The 17,635-nt window shown below is 41.9% G+C and overlaps 1 protein-coding gene and 1 long non-coding RNA gene across 3 annotated transcripts in view; one reads left to right on the top strand and one right to left on the bottom strand.

Annotated features, from left to right (window-relative positions):
• LOC105932543 (gamma-aminobutyric acid receptor subunit gamma-3) overlaps positions 1–11,116 on the top strand; it is a 146,207-nt gene extending 135,091 nt beyond the window's left edge. For both annotated transcript variants that reach the window (XM_012871763.3, XM_036127961.1), the window contains 2 exons: positions 5,004–5,200; positions 9,417–11,116. In XM_012871763.3, coding sequence (XP_012727217.2) covers positions 5,004–5,200; positions 9,417–9,698 — 479 coding nt within the window. In that variant the 3' untranslated portion in view covers positions 9,699–11,116. The remainder of the gene's footprint in view (positions 1–5,003; positions 5,201–9,416) is intronic.
• Positions 56–17,635, bottom strand: part of LOC110369091 — a 50,634-nt gene continuing 33,054 nt past the window's right edge. Inside the window, exons 3-4 of the long non-coding RNA XR_004927959.1 lie at positions 2,088–2,121; positions 56–623 (exon numbers count right to left, since the gene is read on the bottom strand). This is a non-coding gene — a long non-coding RNA (uncharacterized LOC110369091). The remainder of the gene's footprint in view (positions 624–2,087; positions 2,122–17,635) is intronic.

Raw genomic sequence — 17,635 nt, forward strand, 5'->3', positions numbered from 1 at the left:
CAGAAATTTTAAACAATTATCCTTTTCAAGGGTTTCCATAAAATCATAAACCAGTTGTAAATTTTAGTGTTAGCCAAGTCTGTGGGTGGAAAATTGGCAACAACTTTATTTTTATTTTTGCATTATTATTATTAAACGCATTAAACACTGAAACATATCAAAATTGGTAGCTGTACCGCACACCTAAAAATATACTCATCCGGTGGAAAATAATGAAATATGAAGCCTGAATCTTAAGCGTAAACAATGATAAAAGAATTAAACCTACTGCCACCGCAGTAACATATCTTAGCAACGCATTTTGAACTGGAGCATAGACAAATAAACCTAAAAGGTCATCAAACCGTTTAAATGGCATCTGAATAATTTAAAGAAAAAAAGGGAAAAGTTTAAATTCAGCTTCCAACGCACAATCTGGACAAATTCTTTGTATTATACCTCAACACAACCAAAGTCACCCAAAAATAAATACAAGAAAGGGAACCCAGGAGGGTAAAGCACGATGTACTTTAATTTACGAGCATGTGTTGAAAGAGACGACGCTCTCCTCTCGTACTGGTCCTGAACTGGCTCTCCTCGGTACTATTATTAGAGTTGTGAGGCGTGTTCCCCAAGCTGTACACCTGGACACAAAACAAAGGTCAGCGTCTGGCATTAAAAACTGGTTGCATCATTTTACAACCTACTGTAGGATTTTTTTTTTCCTTTCATTCACCGCAGGGTCAGAACAGTCTGTGGAGACTTAGTCTTTGGAGTATTTTGATTAAAAAAAAACTGAAAACCTGTTCCTTCTTGCTGCTGGAATCAAACTGTTGAGTCCTTCTGTCGCACATTTGCTTTTCGCAGCCATATGTAGCGCAGCTTTTCTCACTTCCATGTGTCAGCTCTTGTTTTGACTATAGACGCGAGAGTGTTTCATATCGCTTGCACAGGCAGGACTCACTCGGTTGCTATGGCATCATGTAGTGGCAATTTCTACAGAATGAACCTAAAGTGAACAAAGAAAACTCCTGGTCCTGATCTAAAGACGCACGCAGCCAGCAGATTGTCGCACAGACACGCAAAAGCGTCTGCGGTTGGAGATCTGAGACGATCAAGTGTTTGGAGAAGAGGGCCGTTCATTTACCAGGTTGCTTACTTAAACCTAATGAGTCGGGAGCAAAAAGGGAAAAAAAAAAAAAAAAAAGTCTAGACGAGCACTAGACGGGAAGAGGTGGCCCGAAATAGAAAGGAGCAACTCGTCTCTATGGAAACGAAAGGCGAAAACAGTGGCACGCACACACACACACACACACCACCGCCATGAAAGACATGTAAGGGGATGAGGGTGAACGAGAGCAAGGAGAGAGAGATGGAGAGAGGAGAGTTGAAACGTGGCAGGAGGAGAATGAGGGGAGGGAAACATGGTGAGCTTACAAGAATCATGAGTGTGTCACAGCAGTAAATATCGGCGCCCTCATCAAGCGTTACTGTCACTGCTTTTTATCCCGCTTTGAAACTATTGATTTCATTTCGCCAATCAGACACTCTGGTCTCTAAGAAATCACGGAGCGTATATTCTTTAACAATGCCGCTGATGTTGCGGTCACTTCCAACCAAAGCTTCTCTCATCAAACTAGTTACCACTGACCAGTGATTACTGAAACAGGAAACCATATTCATTTAGGGGCCATCGTCTGGCAATGTGTGTACGTTTTGTTTCGTATTCTAAGTTTCACAATAAAGTTTACTTAAGCAATTCAGTTCAAAAAGTGAAACTGATATCTTTGAATAATTTATGTGTCTCACAGCTAACAGACAAAACAAAGAAAGCAGTGAGAGCTCGAAAAGGATGTTTAATACATAAGTATTGGCCTACTATAAAGTATGTCCCGTGTACTGTATAGTGCATAAAACTTCTGTGTGAGGAGAAAAAAAAAAAGATGTCAACTGGGATCAGAGTTTACACTAAACAGGCGCGGGGGTAAACTGAATTTTTAGCAGCTGGACTTTGGGAATGGGCATCTCCTTCCTGCATCTGGACCAGAAAGCTTTCTTCAGTGGTCTGTAGAGACCACACATCTGATGTTAGTGGGAAGAAAACTCACCGTTTCTGAAGCAGGTTAGATTTTCCTCTAGGCACTGGAAAAAGAACAAAACAATATCAATATCCACATCTACAGTTAGTTATGAATTACTTAAAAGCTTTCCAGGTGGTTTGTAGTTTGTTTTGAGTAAATCTACGGTCCTACGAGGCCATTTTTGGAGTGACCTGTGCAAAGACAGCTCTGAAGGTTAAAGTGTATGCCCCATGTGTGCCTGCTTCTTTCTGCTAGAGAACAGTGGTTTTTTTTCTTTAGTTTACAAGGCCTCCTCAGTTACAGATATAGGTAAAACTTATTGTAGTTTGGTGGTTCTTCTGCAGCCTGGCTATTTCTCACTCTGTTGGACTTTGGTGCCATAGACTAGTGGAAGACTTCTAACTTCAGTCCAATCACTCATCAGTGCCGTTAATAGACAAGCGGGCCTCAGAGACGTAGCATTAAAGATTCCAGCTAATGACCACAGGTCTTGCATCGGTCAGCATGAAGTGCTTTTTGACAGCTGGGAAGAAGCCACTGTCACCATTTTATTCATGAGGCTTTTTAGTGGGATCTAAGCCTGACATTTCCAACCAACGTCAACGTGCTGGAAGGTGTGCTCACCTGCTAAAAACCTTCTAGCCTACTTTGTTCACCTCTACTGCTGTAATAGAACTACATTTAACTGAGAATAGTTGGTTTGACCAAGTCTTGAGATTTTTACATATAATAGTGAAAAACAACAATCTAAAAATTAGAGGGGATCCCCCCTTTAATTAAAGGTGGTGTGCTGAGATTCTTTATCAACGGAAGTGTAACATTTGAAGGTCAGGCTTTAAAAAGTGGATCAGAACCACTTTATGCTTTTCATCCACTTTGTTTCCTTTTCTCAGAAAACGGCACTGTACTGGTTTTTGCCCTTATACGTCTTTTTCTACACTCAGACATATAAATCTTTTTTTCATATCAAAACAAACAAAAGAGAAGCCATGACCAGATAAAATATAAACCCAATGGTTGGCGTCACAAAGAGAGGATTAAAGTAGATCTACTTTAATCTGGACCCTGTACAACGCTCAATGCAAAATCTAGCTGCTGATTTTAGCAAGTCTGACATTAAACTGAAAGACCAACTAAACAAGCCTCTGTGTTTTTAGATCAAGTCTTACAGCAGCTAGCAGAGATTCAAGGGATCACATTTAGCCTCCAGCAAGCGTCAGCTGATCAGACAGAAGCTGCTAACAAATCTATTGACCAACAAGATCCAGAAGTAGAACTGAACTGAAGGAGGCCAAAAAATCCTATTACTAAGCATAGAGACACCAACAAAGCCCCTAAGAACTCAAATCCACCTCAGGGGGTAGAGTATGAAAGATGTAGCAGGGAGGACTAAAATATTTTGACTGCAAAACTGAACAAGTCCTTTCTATCTGTGTCCACATAAGCAGTGAGATTTGTTGTTTAAAGTGGAGCATGCCAGCATCTATTGTAACCATTAGCATATGGTTTTCGATCAAAGCCGAACAAAAAAAGTTAATGCAATTTTCCTTAATTTAATGTTAATGGAGGCAACTGAAACACTCTGTGGTTGCGTGCTGGGTTTGACACCAAGCTAAATTGATTAGGCTGGTAATTGTACAGAAGTACGGCCCCAGCATGCTCGCCGAGTGGCGCCGGCACCGTGTGAGGCTCTTCAGCTGTCTATCAGAGTCTGACGTTCAAGTAAAGAATTTTTAGAACAAAACAAAATTTGTGTTGAAGTCTTTCACATCAATTCACCTTATATTGCTAGAATATAATCTTATGCTGAAAATGGTTGATGTGGCACCTTAGCAGTGAGCAGTTCAGATTTATTTTTAAAGTATGGCACATCGTGTACGGAGGCAGGCATAACCAGCCTGTCCGACTTTGTCCCCTATGTAGTTACTTTAATCACATACGAACAGCTACGTTCAAGTAGCGATATAATAATTTGCCAAGTTCAATAAACATCTGCCTTTGCTTAAATGGCAAGCTCAGTCTTTCCTATTTTGAAGAGTGGCTGAGAGTAATGGGGCTTTGTATCATGTCCTTTATTTGACAGGGGAACTGGAATAGACAGATTGCTAATTAAATGTTTTACCATCCATTACTTTTGACAGTTTGATTTAAAAAGTGCATATTTTACATAATTTTTCACAAGAATTGTCAGCAATTGTGGCACTGGTGATTCTGTAAAAAAAACAAATGCCTTGCATATGTTCGTTTCGTGCATAATTGCAGAGATCTTAACGCTGCAATAAAATAGTCAATACATGTGAATAGGGAATAGGGGAATCTCAGCTGCAGCAATTACGCAAGATATGCCGTCTGACGAGATTAATTCAGATGTGGAAACATCTGCCCAGAATACCCCCATATACGTTATTAATGGTGAGTACCATCTTTCCCCATGTTACATAATCTGACATCCTGTACACTGGCTCGCATAATTATTCATGGGCCTTGAACTTTACAACATTACCACAACAACATGATGTATTTGATGATGATTGTATGTGATGGGTCATCCCAAAATAGTACTTAACTAAACTCACGAGTTTGTAAACAGAAATCTAAAAGTGTAGCAATCAAAGCACTCACCCTGATTTACTCTCATACTCCTAAATAAAATCCAGGTGTATCAATTGCCCACCGGTGTGTAATGTAGTCAGAGTATAGAGGCAGCTGCTCTGTGAAGGCCCCAGAGGTAGATGGTAAGGAGTACTTGGCATCAAACATTGTGAAGACCAAAGAACACGGTTGAATTGAAGAAAAATCATGTTGGTTCCACCACTTCCTGTCAGCCCACGGAATAGAATCCCAGTGAAATAAATAAAAACCTAAACTGAGCTTGTGCAACCTGGCAGAATGTGACAAACTCCCCCTTATACCTGGTGAATAATCGCTGTGTTACCCTTGCAGGCATCACTACAGTGCTGACCATGACCACCCTGAGCACCGTGGCCAGGAACTCCCTGCCCAGAGTGTCCTACGTGACGGCCATGGACCTGTTTGTCACCGTCTGCTTCCTGTTCGTCTTCGCCGCCATGATCGAGTACGCCATGCTCAATTACTACTCCTACATTATACGCAGACCACCTCCCAAGATGCAGAGAATGGTAAGTCTGTTCACTGGTGCTGCACAGTAACTCCAGTTGTACGTTTAGAACATCAGCTCCACGCAGGGTTCTTTGTGCTGAGCCGAAACAGTGTTTGAAGCAAGCATCAATGCCTTTCATTTAAAGCTATCTGTAATGTCTGCAAATAGTAACATTACTGAACTGGTCTGACTGATGCGACTCATCTCCTGCTGCCGCGTCAATCACTGGACCTCAAAGGGAAACAAGATGTCCGCTAATAGACACTAAGCAGCTATAAAGGAGGGGAAAAAAAGACAGTAAGAGAACCAAAGGAAACAGAAACAAGAACAACAGGAAGAAACTCAAAACAGAGATTCAGAAGTGCAGCCATAACAACCCTTAACTATGCTGTGCCCCTGCGTGGGGGGGATGGGGAAGTCACTGGAATTTTAATGAAGATAATTAACATGACTAACAGTAAGGACCTTAATCAAATGTCTTAAAACATTGCTTTTGTGGCTGCCATGGCAACATCCAGGGACGATAAGGACTCGAAGACATCCACATGATCATCCATGGTCTGTATTCAAGTGTCCAAAAAAAAAAAAAACCTGATTAAAAATAGAGGAGGAACTTCATTAACATGTAGTTGAGGGTAGTTATTTAGTGACTGTTAAAGACAACTTTTGGCATCAGATCAGAATAGACTTTCCACATTTATGGTCAGGGTTACAATTCATTTTCCTTACTAAATGTCAGAAGTTTACATATATTTGCATAGTGTTTAGAAATGTGTTTAACCTTTATGACATTTTGGGCATCCTCCCACAAGGTTCTTAAAAAGCAGCAAGATGGGGTTTGCGTGTTCAGCTCACTGTCAGGACAGCTCTTGATTCTATTAGCTGCTGTTTCTGGTCTTGTGGTTTACAATTGTGACATTCTCATAGATATTGGTTACTGTCATGAGTTTATCTCGTAGGGGAAATCTGGAGATAAACTCGCCGCCATTTGTTCGATATCCCACTTGACCTGCGTCACTCACCTTTAGTCCCTCAGCACAGGAGGAGGCTGGGAAATTCTTGAGGAAATGGGAGTCATCCCTTTTCTACGCTGGATTCTGCTTGTTGTTCCCTGCGTGGTGGCGTACCAGTCTCACTTGACAGTAGCAGATTTCTTCACTTTGTGGAACTTGGATGATGTTTCCGACAGAGACTGGTGTTTTTCTTGACTACAGTTGAGGATGTCACCCTGTCTGGTTTTAAATCATGTCACAGTAAAGAAAAAAGTGCTTTTAACTGCCGACTTAGGAGACCCTTTCTGTTTTAATCCTTCTTGACTTGTCCACAGCCTTGGACACAATGGACCAAGAGATTTTATGTTGCTTGGAGCGGTCCTTTAGTGTTAAGGCCACCGCTCTGCTGTTCTGACAGAAGTTTCTCTGTCCAGTTATGTCAGTTTTCTTACTCGAATGAAGTCTGCGGTTCCCCATAGGCTCCATTTTAGGACCAATTTTCTTCTCTATGTACTTACTTCTTCTGAGGTCCATTCCTAAATAATATAAATAGCCCTATTACTGTTTTGCAGATGACATTAAGCTCCATCTCGTGCTAAAAACAGCCAGTCATTCAGCTGAGATTCTACTAAATTGTTTAAGTGATGTTAAAACATGAATGAAGATGAACTTTGAGTCTAAATCAGAACAAGACTGAGGTGATTCTCTGAGGTGCTGTCTTATGTTAGACACTGATTTGAAATTTGTCAAGCAGCTAAGTGCAGTAGTTCAGTCGAACCTTTATCGATTGAAGCAAATTCACAAAATTCCTCGGAATTCTGACGAAAATGTCATTCATGTTTTTATTACCAATAGAGAGGGCTGCTGCAAGTCTGCCTATAGTGGGATCAGTCAGACTCTTCAGCTTGTCCAAAATACTGCTGCAAGCTTGCTAACTGGGAAAAGACAACATGAGCACAACATCACTATTTGATCTTCTCTACACCAGCTGTTTTAGAATTGCTTTTCAGATCTTACCTTTAATGTTTAAATGGTCTAGAGCTTTTTCAGCTGGAGCTCCTAAACTGTGGAACAGTCTCCCACTATCTCTAAAATCAGCCAGGGTGATTTTAAGTGACTTGAAAATAAATGTTCTTCCTTTTATTTTGGCTTTTAGTTACGGGGAGCTTGGACATTAGAGCAGTGTTGTTTTTTTACTGAGAAATATTTACTTTGGATTAATGGCTTCTTCCTTTCCCATTGGCTTTCCAGTCTGTGTTGGTACAGGACATTTCAATACAGATAATGACATGCTTATCAGCTTCAGCAAGCATCTTCAAAGGGTCCTTTTGCTGTTTGTCTGGGGTTATAATGGACAAAACAGACAGAGCCCACCCCCTTCCTTAACCTTGTGATGGATGGACAATCCTACGCCGTTTATACACCCATATAATTGTTTGGGACTTTGCATCATCGGAAGATTTCGCCCAAAGATGAACCTGTCCTGTTTAGTGAGTTTGTTGCAGAACCAAAAAGCAGACAAGAACTGGGAAGCCGCATCTTTTAGGGAATGGTGGTTTATTAAAAATAATGAAGCTTAAGGGTTGATGATTGACACAGGAACATGATATGATGGGGACCTGATGATGTGTGAGACTAAACTGGCAGACAGTAGGGGAAGAGACAGAAGGACCAGCAGATGGAGCAAATTAACACAGATGAGAGAAGTGAGGGGAATTGGGCAGAAGGAAGGATGGCGATGAACAGGCAGGTGCAGAACGAGAACAGAATCTAACAGGGATTCTGATAGAACCAGACATGTGGAGGTCCACGGTTCTTTCGATGAAATCCTGACATTGATTCAGATTCTTCTTTAAACATAGTGTTTGACACAATGCCTTAAAATACGTCCAAAGGTGATTTATTCAACTGTTTTTAAATGTTACCAAATAACCAGAAATCAGATTCTTACAAAACCGTGACCTCCTCTTGCTCACCCTCATTCTGCCATTTAGACAAAACAAATCATTTTGGTCTTTCTTACTGACCTAAAATGGCACAGTTTAGAGCTTAAAGAAGGTTCATATTATACAGCGTATGTGAACATCAGGTTTGAGCTTCACGCGTGGTCAGTGCAATCCATTGTGCATCTGGATCATATTGGAGTTTGGATTGTTTTTCCACCTTGTTATATTTGAAACATCTGACACTTAAAAAAAAAAATGCTTCCAAGCACTCGCTAACTGTGTCTTGTAACAGACATCAGCCCTCAGAAGCGATTAGGGATTGAGTCCATCTGATGCCATCTGATCTGGTGTCTGTACATCCGGCACACTCCCCGGGAATCTGACGTCTTTACGAACACCTGTGCTCCGTTAAAAAGCATTTCCTTTCCAGTTGTTGCCCCTGATGCTGCGTGTGGGCGTTCGCCAAGGCCGTACCTGCCGCGAGTGCCTTAATGTCAGCGGCACACACGCACTCCAACTGAGTCAGCCGCTGCTGCTGCTGCTGCTGCTGCTGCTGCTGCTGCTGCTGTCATCTCTCCCTCTCTCCAGATCTGCTATCCTATTCATTATTTCCTCCTCGTGTGGAGGAGTTCTGCTCAATGTGTCTCAGGGCCAAAACCACGGTCTGCTTGGGCCGAGGAATTAAGCTGAGTTTTATTCAGCGACCCTATCCTGTGTTTTGAACCTGTATGGAGAGAGTAACAGAGAAAGCCTCCCCACCCTGAGGCATCTCTATAGCTCCTTCTCAATGCCCACTCAATTCGCCATCACATGCCACTCATCCTTCAACGGAGAAGGAAACTACTCATCATTAAGAATTCCACGCAAATGCGCTGATAACAAAGGTCGGGATTGAAAGCGCAATAATAAACTATATAAAAAGAAATCAGTACACAATTTACACAATCGCCCTTTCCACATCCACAATAACGGTGACCGCATGTACGTCCAAGCGAACAGTTGTGTTTTTCAGCTTGGAAATGTCAAGGACCCAACCCAGACGTCACAAGTGCCTCTCAAAGATTGTCTGCATGTTGGAGCAATTTGCGTTACCAGAGTTTTCTTTTGAGCATTAAAATATTACTGGACAAAATACAGGATAAATTGGATTCTACCGTTTGAGCAAGTAGTACTTTGAGAGGATACATTTATTGCCACCCCCCTTTAAGGGCCAGTATGTTGTGATTCGCTTATAATCATCCAGAAAATGGATTCTTAGAAATGACAGTAAACTGTGTTTTTCCATCTTGTGTTGCAGGCCTACTCGTCCTTCAACATGGGTCGCACGCCTCGGTCCATGATGCCAATGGGCAACTCTTTGTTCTGGCATGACTATGACGACAGCTGCCTGTACGAGTGCCTGGATGGCAAAGACTGCAAGAGCTTCTTCTGCTGCTTCGAAGAGTGTAAAGAAGGTGGTTGGAGGAAAGGACGGGTCCACCTCAACATCCAGGAGCTGGATTCCTACTCCCGGGTGTTTTTCCCCACCTCCTTCTTGCTTTTCAACATAGTCTACTGGGTCAGCTACCTCTACCTCTAGTCTGATTGGGCGGTGCTCTTTGGACCCTGTTGGAAAAGCTCTCATCGTTTGGCACCGCGAATGGAGACGTGAGGTCTTAACAAAGAGTAGTGGAGGAAATTAGCAGGCTCTGGTCTGTGGGAATTTTTTACAGACATGCTTCAGGGGTGATATTTTGATGGCCAGGACTTTCAGAACTGGCCTTTCACAGACTACACTTCTCCAACAATGACAACTAAACTGTCAGGATTAACCTGAAAGGAAAGGCCAACTTTGGGACTTGAGAGAAGTTCGGGGACAGGGTTGCAAAGCTGAATCTTGGACATCGAGATAGCCAAGCACCCATAGTGCCTTCTCTGGAAAGGGTGCGGCAACGAAGTACGCGGCTTCAGAGTTCCCCTCCATTTTTCTTTTCCACTTCATCCGTCACAGCCGCGGCCAATGCTGAGCTGTCTATCTGCTGAGAATCAGTTTTTCACAAATGGACACGTTTAAACCTGATGCTTTTATTTTGTAGCACCTTAGCTTTAGTTCTATACTAGAATTAGTTCTTTTCCTATGGTGACATTTCTCTTTTCTTATAACAGTCGGTCGTGGTTTCACGGCGATGCAGCTACATTGTTACTTGTTGAGTTAGCGCCCGGGTCGTCTGGTAGAGCCGCATCATCGGGTCGGTAAGCCGCTGTTTCTGATGCTTTATGACCGCAGGATGCAGTTTACAACAGATGCCAAGAAGAGTTGGGGGAGTTTTAATACCTGCTGGGTTCCATTCTTACACACCAAATGTATACCAACCAAACTAAAGTTGCAACTCCTAGCCCTGGGAATATTATGTATGTTTAAGTACGCAAATAAGATTAGATATAGGACTGCTTTCCGGGTTCTCATCGAGAGCAGAGCTTTATTCTATTAAATATGCTTTTTTTACTGTCATCTTTAGTTTCAGTTCCTTTGTAAATGAAAAGTTTGGTAGGTTTGTTTCTTAGTATTTTTTTTATCCATCTTTGTCGATTCAACTTGACACATTTTTAGAGCACTTCTAGCTGTTATCAGGAGTTCTGCTTAGTCTTTCCCCACGCTCAAAATCTCTTAATCTCTATAATCTAGATTTTCATGTCATATTCAGACCTTTTTCAGTTTTAGCTCTACTTTTGAATCTAATCGTACTTTTTAAACATACACTCCAGGAATTCACAGATGAGATATATTACTGGATTAGGAAAATGTTTCCTTCACAAAAAGACAATCAGAATTTCTTGTAGTTTTCTTCACATCCTTTTGTTTCTTCTAGTAATTTGATTGCTTATTTTTGTGACATACTATGAGTATCTATGGTACTGGTCTGTTTTCCGTGAGATGGTTGTGAACTTTAATGTCTGGAAGCGTGGTAAAGCTGTTTTGCCAAGTGAACTGTGATTAAACTTGAACTTTTAAAGAAAGGTAGTACATGCTACAGATTTGGTAACAAGCTCTGACTAAGCCTGGTGGACTATTAGCAATTCTTTAACCAGTCTTGTGCGAATAAGCCTCCAGCTAAACTAGCCTTTAGCACCAAGTGAGGTGAACTTTGTGTGGAAGTTCAGAAAAAATACTTAATGATTGAAGTTGAGGACCTACTCAATTTACCCAATCCAGTGCCTAGAAAAACTGCCGCTTCACACATTTCCTCTTTTTTTTGTTTTTGCTTTTTTGACACTCGAATGTTTCAGATCACACAAAGATGACCTGACTAAACACCTGGCCCTACGTGATGATACCCGCGCTCCTTCTGTTAAATTGTTGATTGACTGGGATTCAACACTTTTTTTTTTTCTTTGGCGACATCACTGTCCATTCTGCCAGACAACTTTAACTTGCCCAGTTGATCCCAAAAACCTACACATCATACCACGGCCAAAACATATGCAAGATCAGAGAAAGTCATTGACATTTATCAATGCAGAAAGGGTAAGAAATCCATTTAGATGTCTAATTTATGAGCTCATAGAACCCAAAAAAATTGTCTGTTTCGATTAATGATCCAACAATAAGTGTATGGGGGAAAGGCCAATTTCATGGTTTCGGGAAAAATGTTTGGACTGACGAGACTAAAAACGAACTTCTTGCCAGCTGTGCCTCTCATTACACATGGTGTTACACTAATATCACTTAAACAAGGAATCCTACCCTTAGACATCTTGATAGTAGTCTGTTGGTCTCAGGTTGTTTTTTTTTTCTGCTACAGGAAGCAGGTCACTTGCTGATCTGAATGGAAGCAGGAACTTTGTGCAGTCTCCTTCAAGGGTTCTGGAGGTGACCATACTCTCAACCATGCTTTGGTTTGGCAAACGGACAAGGAACCAACACACACCAGAAATTCTGCCTTTGAATAGCTCATAAATAAAAGTGAAACGGGTTTTGATTACCCAAGTAAAAGTCCACATGTAGATCTTATTGAGATACTGGTCCAGGTCAAATCTCTCCTGCAAAGCAAAGCCGGTCCTGGACAGCCTTTCCCATTAATAAACGAAATCATCATCTGAAGGCTGCATTTTGTATTTAATCAGGTTATCTTTGCTAAAACCATCTGAAACATTCAACTGTGACAAAAACAAAAGGAAGAAAGTATTCGCTCATCCCATCCAAATTATAGAAATCAGGTGTTCCAGCCACTTCCATGGCCTCGGGTGCAGAAGATCAAGCACCTAGGCATCCAGACGCTTTCTACAAACTTTACCATCATATGAAATATCCTCGCTCCTAAATGCTCCCCAGTCAACTGTTTTTATAACAAAGTGGAAGGGATTAAGAATGACTACAACTCCGGTATTGCGCGGATGCTGAGGGGCATAGTGGGCAGAGGTTGCCAATTTTCTGCAAAGTCAATCGCTACAGATCTCTAAACTTCATGTGCCCTATAAATCAGATCAAGAACAGCTTCACTGAGTGGATTTCCATGGCCAAGCAGCTGCATCCAAGCCATACGTCACCAAGTGCTATGGAAAGCATTGGATACAGTGGTGTAACTCTAGAGAAGTAGTGCTATGGTCTCTGTAGTGATGAATCGCGCTTCGCCGTCTGGTAATCGGATGGACGAGCCTGGGCATTGGCGGTGGCCAGGACAACGCTACTTGTCTGACTGCATTGTGCCCAGTGTAAAGTTTTGTAGAAGGTGGTTCTGGTGTGAGGTTGTTTTTCCCCAAGCTGGGCTTAGTTCCTTAGTCCTTTCACTGGAACTCCTTAGTTCTAGTGAAAGAACATCTGAATGCTCAGCAGACCAAGACATTTTGAACAACTCCAGGCTCACAACTTTGTGGGTAGAGTTTGGAAAAGGCCCATTCCTCTTTTAAGGTGACAGCGGAGCACAAAGCAAGGTCCTTCAAGACATGGACAAATGTAATCCTAACCCATAAACAGTCCCCAAAACCCGGTGGACAGAAGGGTTGAAGCTGTTATAGCTGCAAAGAGTGAACCAACATCATACAGAACCCCTTACATGTCCAAACCTTTAGTCATGGGGGCCAAAAGAGTTAAGTAGGCAGTACTCAGGGGCCAAAATTTGATCGTTTTTCCTGCTCAACAATAAACTAAACTTACAATATTTTAATGAAATAAGCTAAATTGTTTTATTTATGTAGAAATCAAAAATGTAAATCTTTAAAACAAACAGTGGTTGATAATTTTTATGGTTTATTCTTTTTAGTGTCTTAACAGGAACAGGGTTTTGCTCACTCTGGCTTTGTTTTGCCTAGTTAAATAAATCATTTCACCCAAGCCAGCTTTTTGCTCAAATATTTGTGGTTCTGTCTATTATTACTTTTAATTAACAGCAAACATAAACCAAATTTAGGCCATTCTTGAATTGCGATTGAGGGCTGCACAAAATCATTCCGAGGGCCGCAAATGACCTCTTGGCCACACTTTCGGACATTCTTGCTTTACACCAAGAATGGGATCTCTTAATTTCAAATGTGATTGGAGGCAGGTGAGCAAATACTTTTGGAGGTGCAGTGGACGTTTTGATTACCCTGCATTTCACGTCCCAAACGCTTTACTGAGGTAAATCTGTCAACTTAAGTTTGTATTTTTGGATGTGATATGTGAAGGTAGTCTTTAGCCAACTGCTAAGTTCCCCATTTTCAAACCGAACCTTTTTAAACCCCTTTCCACGATAAAATAGCTGGATAAATATCAGGATTTTTACATTTAATGCCCTAAAAACAACCTGGTACATGCCAGTTTTAGAAACCAAGTTCTTCAAAGTCTGGCATCGAATTCTCTCGGACGGTGCCATTTACTGCCCTGCAGTTGTTTTTTATTTTATTTTACAGCATAATGACCCTGAATTCCTCAGCCAGAAACAATGCAGGAAGGAAGTTCATGTAAGCTGCTCGATTCTCAAGGAATGAACTGTCCTGATAATCTGGTCAATCAGACAATGCAGAGATCTTGGGGCACATTTTAAGTCAAACCTGTGAACTCGTCGGTCTATACTAAACTGATGCAACAAAGCCTCAGTAAAAAAGCCAATAATGGTGGAAAAAATACCTTAGTTTCAGCTGCTACATTGAGACAGTAGGGTCAGAACTCGGTCCAAACATGAAAGCACGGATCTATTGTACCTCGTTTCAATAAGACTGCAGGTGGTGGGGAATATTTTCCTGGCACAATTTAGGCCTCGTCGTACCAAGTGTACGACCATTTAAACACCACGACAGCATATCAATCTACTCACGGCTGCTTCCAGCGGGATCATCCGCCGTGACGCCAAGTTTAAATTATATCCAACTGGATTCATTGACAGGACAAATAGTCGCACTCAGATTTCCATCGAGGATGTTAAGCCAACAAGTCTGCAACAACTTTGTGACGCCGTCGTCTCAACATGGACCGAAATCTCAGGAACGCTTTACAGCCCTTGTTGAATCCATGCCACAATTAAGGCAAAGGTCCAACACAGTACTAGGTGTACCTAATAAAGCGGCCAGTGAGTGTAGGAGTCTAATATTGCCCGAGTGTCACACGGCAGATTCCCCCAAGATCACTTTGAGTCCCTCAGAGGCAGCAGAGGCTTTGACGAATGTCACTTTGAGATGCCGCAAGAATGAGATTGAGCGTACGCGTCTTCACCTTTGCCACAGAGATATTACACAGGTTTTCCTCTCTGGCCCTATGACAAAAATGTCAGACCATTTATTTAAGGAGCTCATCAACCTGTGAACAGAATAATGTTTTCCTTTGAACACCAACAGCTGAAGCTGGCCCAGAATGGGCGAAAACAGCCGTCGTCCCTCCAGAACTGCGCACACGGCTACCCTGCACTGTACATAAGCGGCCCAATTCGACAAATCCGAAACGATTAGAGGGGCTGTAGAGTAGCTGCTGTATGCGGGGAAGCTCCGCGTTCGCATTGGCGAACAGGCCAGTGGTGAAAGCGGATGATGCAGGATATTTGCTGATGGCTCTCGATGGAGTCCTGCATTCCCTCCTCAAACAAATAAAAGCCGACGCCATATGCTTGTGTGCAGACACAAATGTTGAGGCAAACATGCGCCAGCGTGATCTGGAATCCTTTCTGGTTTTGTTTGCTGTTCTTTAGCGTTATTTTTTTTTTTTTTGTTTCGTTATTTTTTTAATTTATTTTTTTGCAGTCGCTTGGCTTCGTAGAACAACCAGCCCCTCCTTTCTCTCCCCCACCGCACCGACGCGCTTATACCCACACTCTCCCCGGTATTTGTATGTTCAGAGAGAAGCTTTTTATGTGAGATGTATCTAATTAATGTTTCTATTTTCATACAGTTACAGAATGTATGTTAGGCCAGTAGCAAGGCTGGAGTCAGTCTGGTTCCAGTTCAGTCAGTTCGAGCAGCTTAAATTAGTTTCTTTTTAGGCAGGGGGGGCTTGCATATTTATAAAGCCTCCAGACCCATTTGTGTTCTGTCCAGAGACTTGTAATCAAAAATAAAAAGCGCCTCGAGGGTTGCTAGAGGAACAGCAGAAGGGCCGTCGCTCCGTGGGCCATTGCTATTCCGCTGATTTACGGATTAACTCATGAGACGGTGACATTTCATTAGTATTCAGAATATGCGTCGCTGTATGCATCTCCTCAGAGCTGACTGGACTGGCCAGAGCTTGGCCAACACCGCAGTAAACTCTCCTCACCTCTGGTATTTCTACTACACTTTATAAGTGTCTTAGTCTGTTGAGATACTTCAATAAAAACAACGACGACGACAAAAAAAAAAAAAAAAAATCACTATTTTCTACGTCTCAACGAACATCACCTGTGTGTTTCAAGCGACTGGAACCTGTGTTTGTAAAAACCCCCTCTGGAGTCTGAGCGCTAATCCAAGATCAGCACTAGCGGGGCCTAATGAAGTCGCTCGAGCGGCCGCCTTTTCTGCGGGACCTCGTCACCCCCATTAAAGCCCGTTTGTGTCAAAGCTGCAGAGCCAGTCCCGGCGAGGTGTCAGAAAAATCATGTATAACTGAGTTTTTTGTTGTTTTTTTTCCCTCCCCCACAAAGCAATTTGTTGGTGATCGCCGGGGAGACCACCGGAGGGCGGGGTGGGGAGAAAAACAGCGGCGGCCGCAAACACGGTCTTGGATCAGCCCTCTCAGAGGAGGTCTTTATGAAAACAGGAACTTGGGTGAAATTAGGCATATTTTCTATCGTGTGGTATAATGCTTATATAAATAAATAATGTTTTGGTCAAGTGCTCCAGTGAAGTCTTTTTGTCCAAGAATGAAACGGTCGCGTTGGGCAGGGAGCCGTTATCTTTGGCTTCAGAGAGACTGCAGCTCCCTGCTGAAAGTCACTTAATTGCAACTTAGGAAAATAAGATAAACCTATTGACAACAGTCCTAGGCACCTGGATGAACACGCAGGAGTTAGAAAAGCAATAAAGAGATCTTTTGTTGCTGTAACATAATCAGCTACTGTGAATGTTCCCATTTTAGTTTGAGCTCTTTCATTCTTCCAAGGAAATACTGCGTGTTAAGGAGAACTGGTTTTATGGAAAATAACCAGCAGCAATTAAATCAAGCATTTTGTTTATTTCACATCATTAGAGTCCAAGACCTTTCAAGGTGTTTTTTTTTTAGTTAAGTTTTGTCTGAGAGCTGTTTCTTTGGTGCTTTCTTGTTTCTAATTGTAGTTTTACTGATCCCGGTGTCTTCCTGTGTTTTCTCACTTCTTGTCCCTCTGTTATAAACTCATAGATTCATTCTCCCACAATTGCTCCATGTTTACTTGTTCTCACCTGGTCCTTATGCTAACCAGTAATCAGCCCGTGCGCTTGGATTGTTCGCTTATTGTCAGAGTATCCTGTTGTATCCCCTAATACCCTACAGTCCAGGACAAACATATTATCAATTTTGTAGAAACAACAGCTTATTACCTGACTTTTAATTAATCCATTGGTTTTAGAAATCCCTCATATAAAAACTAAAACCCTCCGAAATTATGTTCAATATCGTAAAATAAGTTTGCTTCACTGAAGAAAGATTGATAATTTAATGAACACAGAAAGGTCTGATTTTGGCAAGACAAAAGTTTTGTCGCCTTGTTATATGATACACCCAATCCTAGATTATAACCTCACCTGTGATCAGTAATCGATCAATCAATTAGTGGGTGTATATAAAAAGAATCCCAGCTCACCAGACCTTCACATCAACTGCAACTTGACCTCTGACACAATGCCTAAGATTCTTACATTCCCAGCCACAAAAGGGGTCATATTTTGCAGCAGAATGGTGCTACGCTGCATACTTCCATCTCTACATCAATGTTCCTCAAGGCGAAGAAGAGCAAGGTGCTCCAGGACTGGCCAGTCCAGTCACCAGACATGAACGTCATTGAGCGTCTGGGGTAGAATGAAAGAGGGAGCATGGAAGAATCTTGATGAACTCTGGGAGGCATGTATATCAGCTTTCTTTGCTATTCCTGATGACTTCATCAATAAATTGTATGAATT

The sequence above is a fragment of the Fundulus heteroclitus genome, chromosome 24 (genome assembly GCF_011125445.2).
Source record: "Fundulus heteroclitus isolate FHET01 chromosome 24, MU-UCD_Fhet_4.1, whole genome shotgun sequence".
Taxonomy (NCBI): domain Eukaryota; kingdom Metazoa; phylum Chordata; class Actinopteri; order Cyprinodontiformes; family Fundulidae; genus Fundulus; species Fundulus heteroclitus.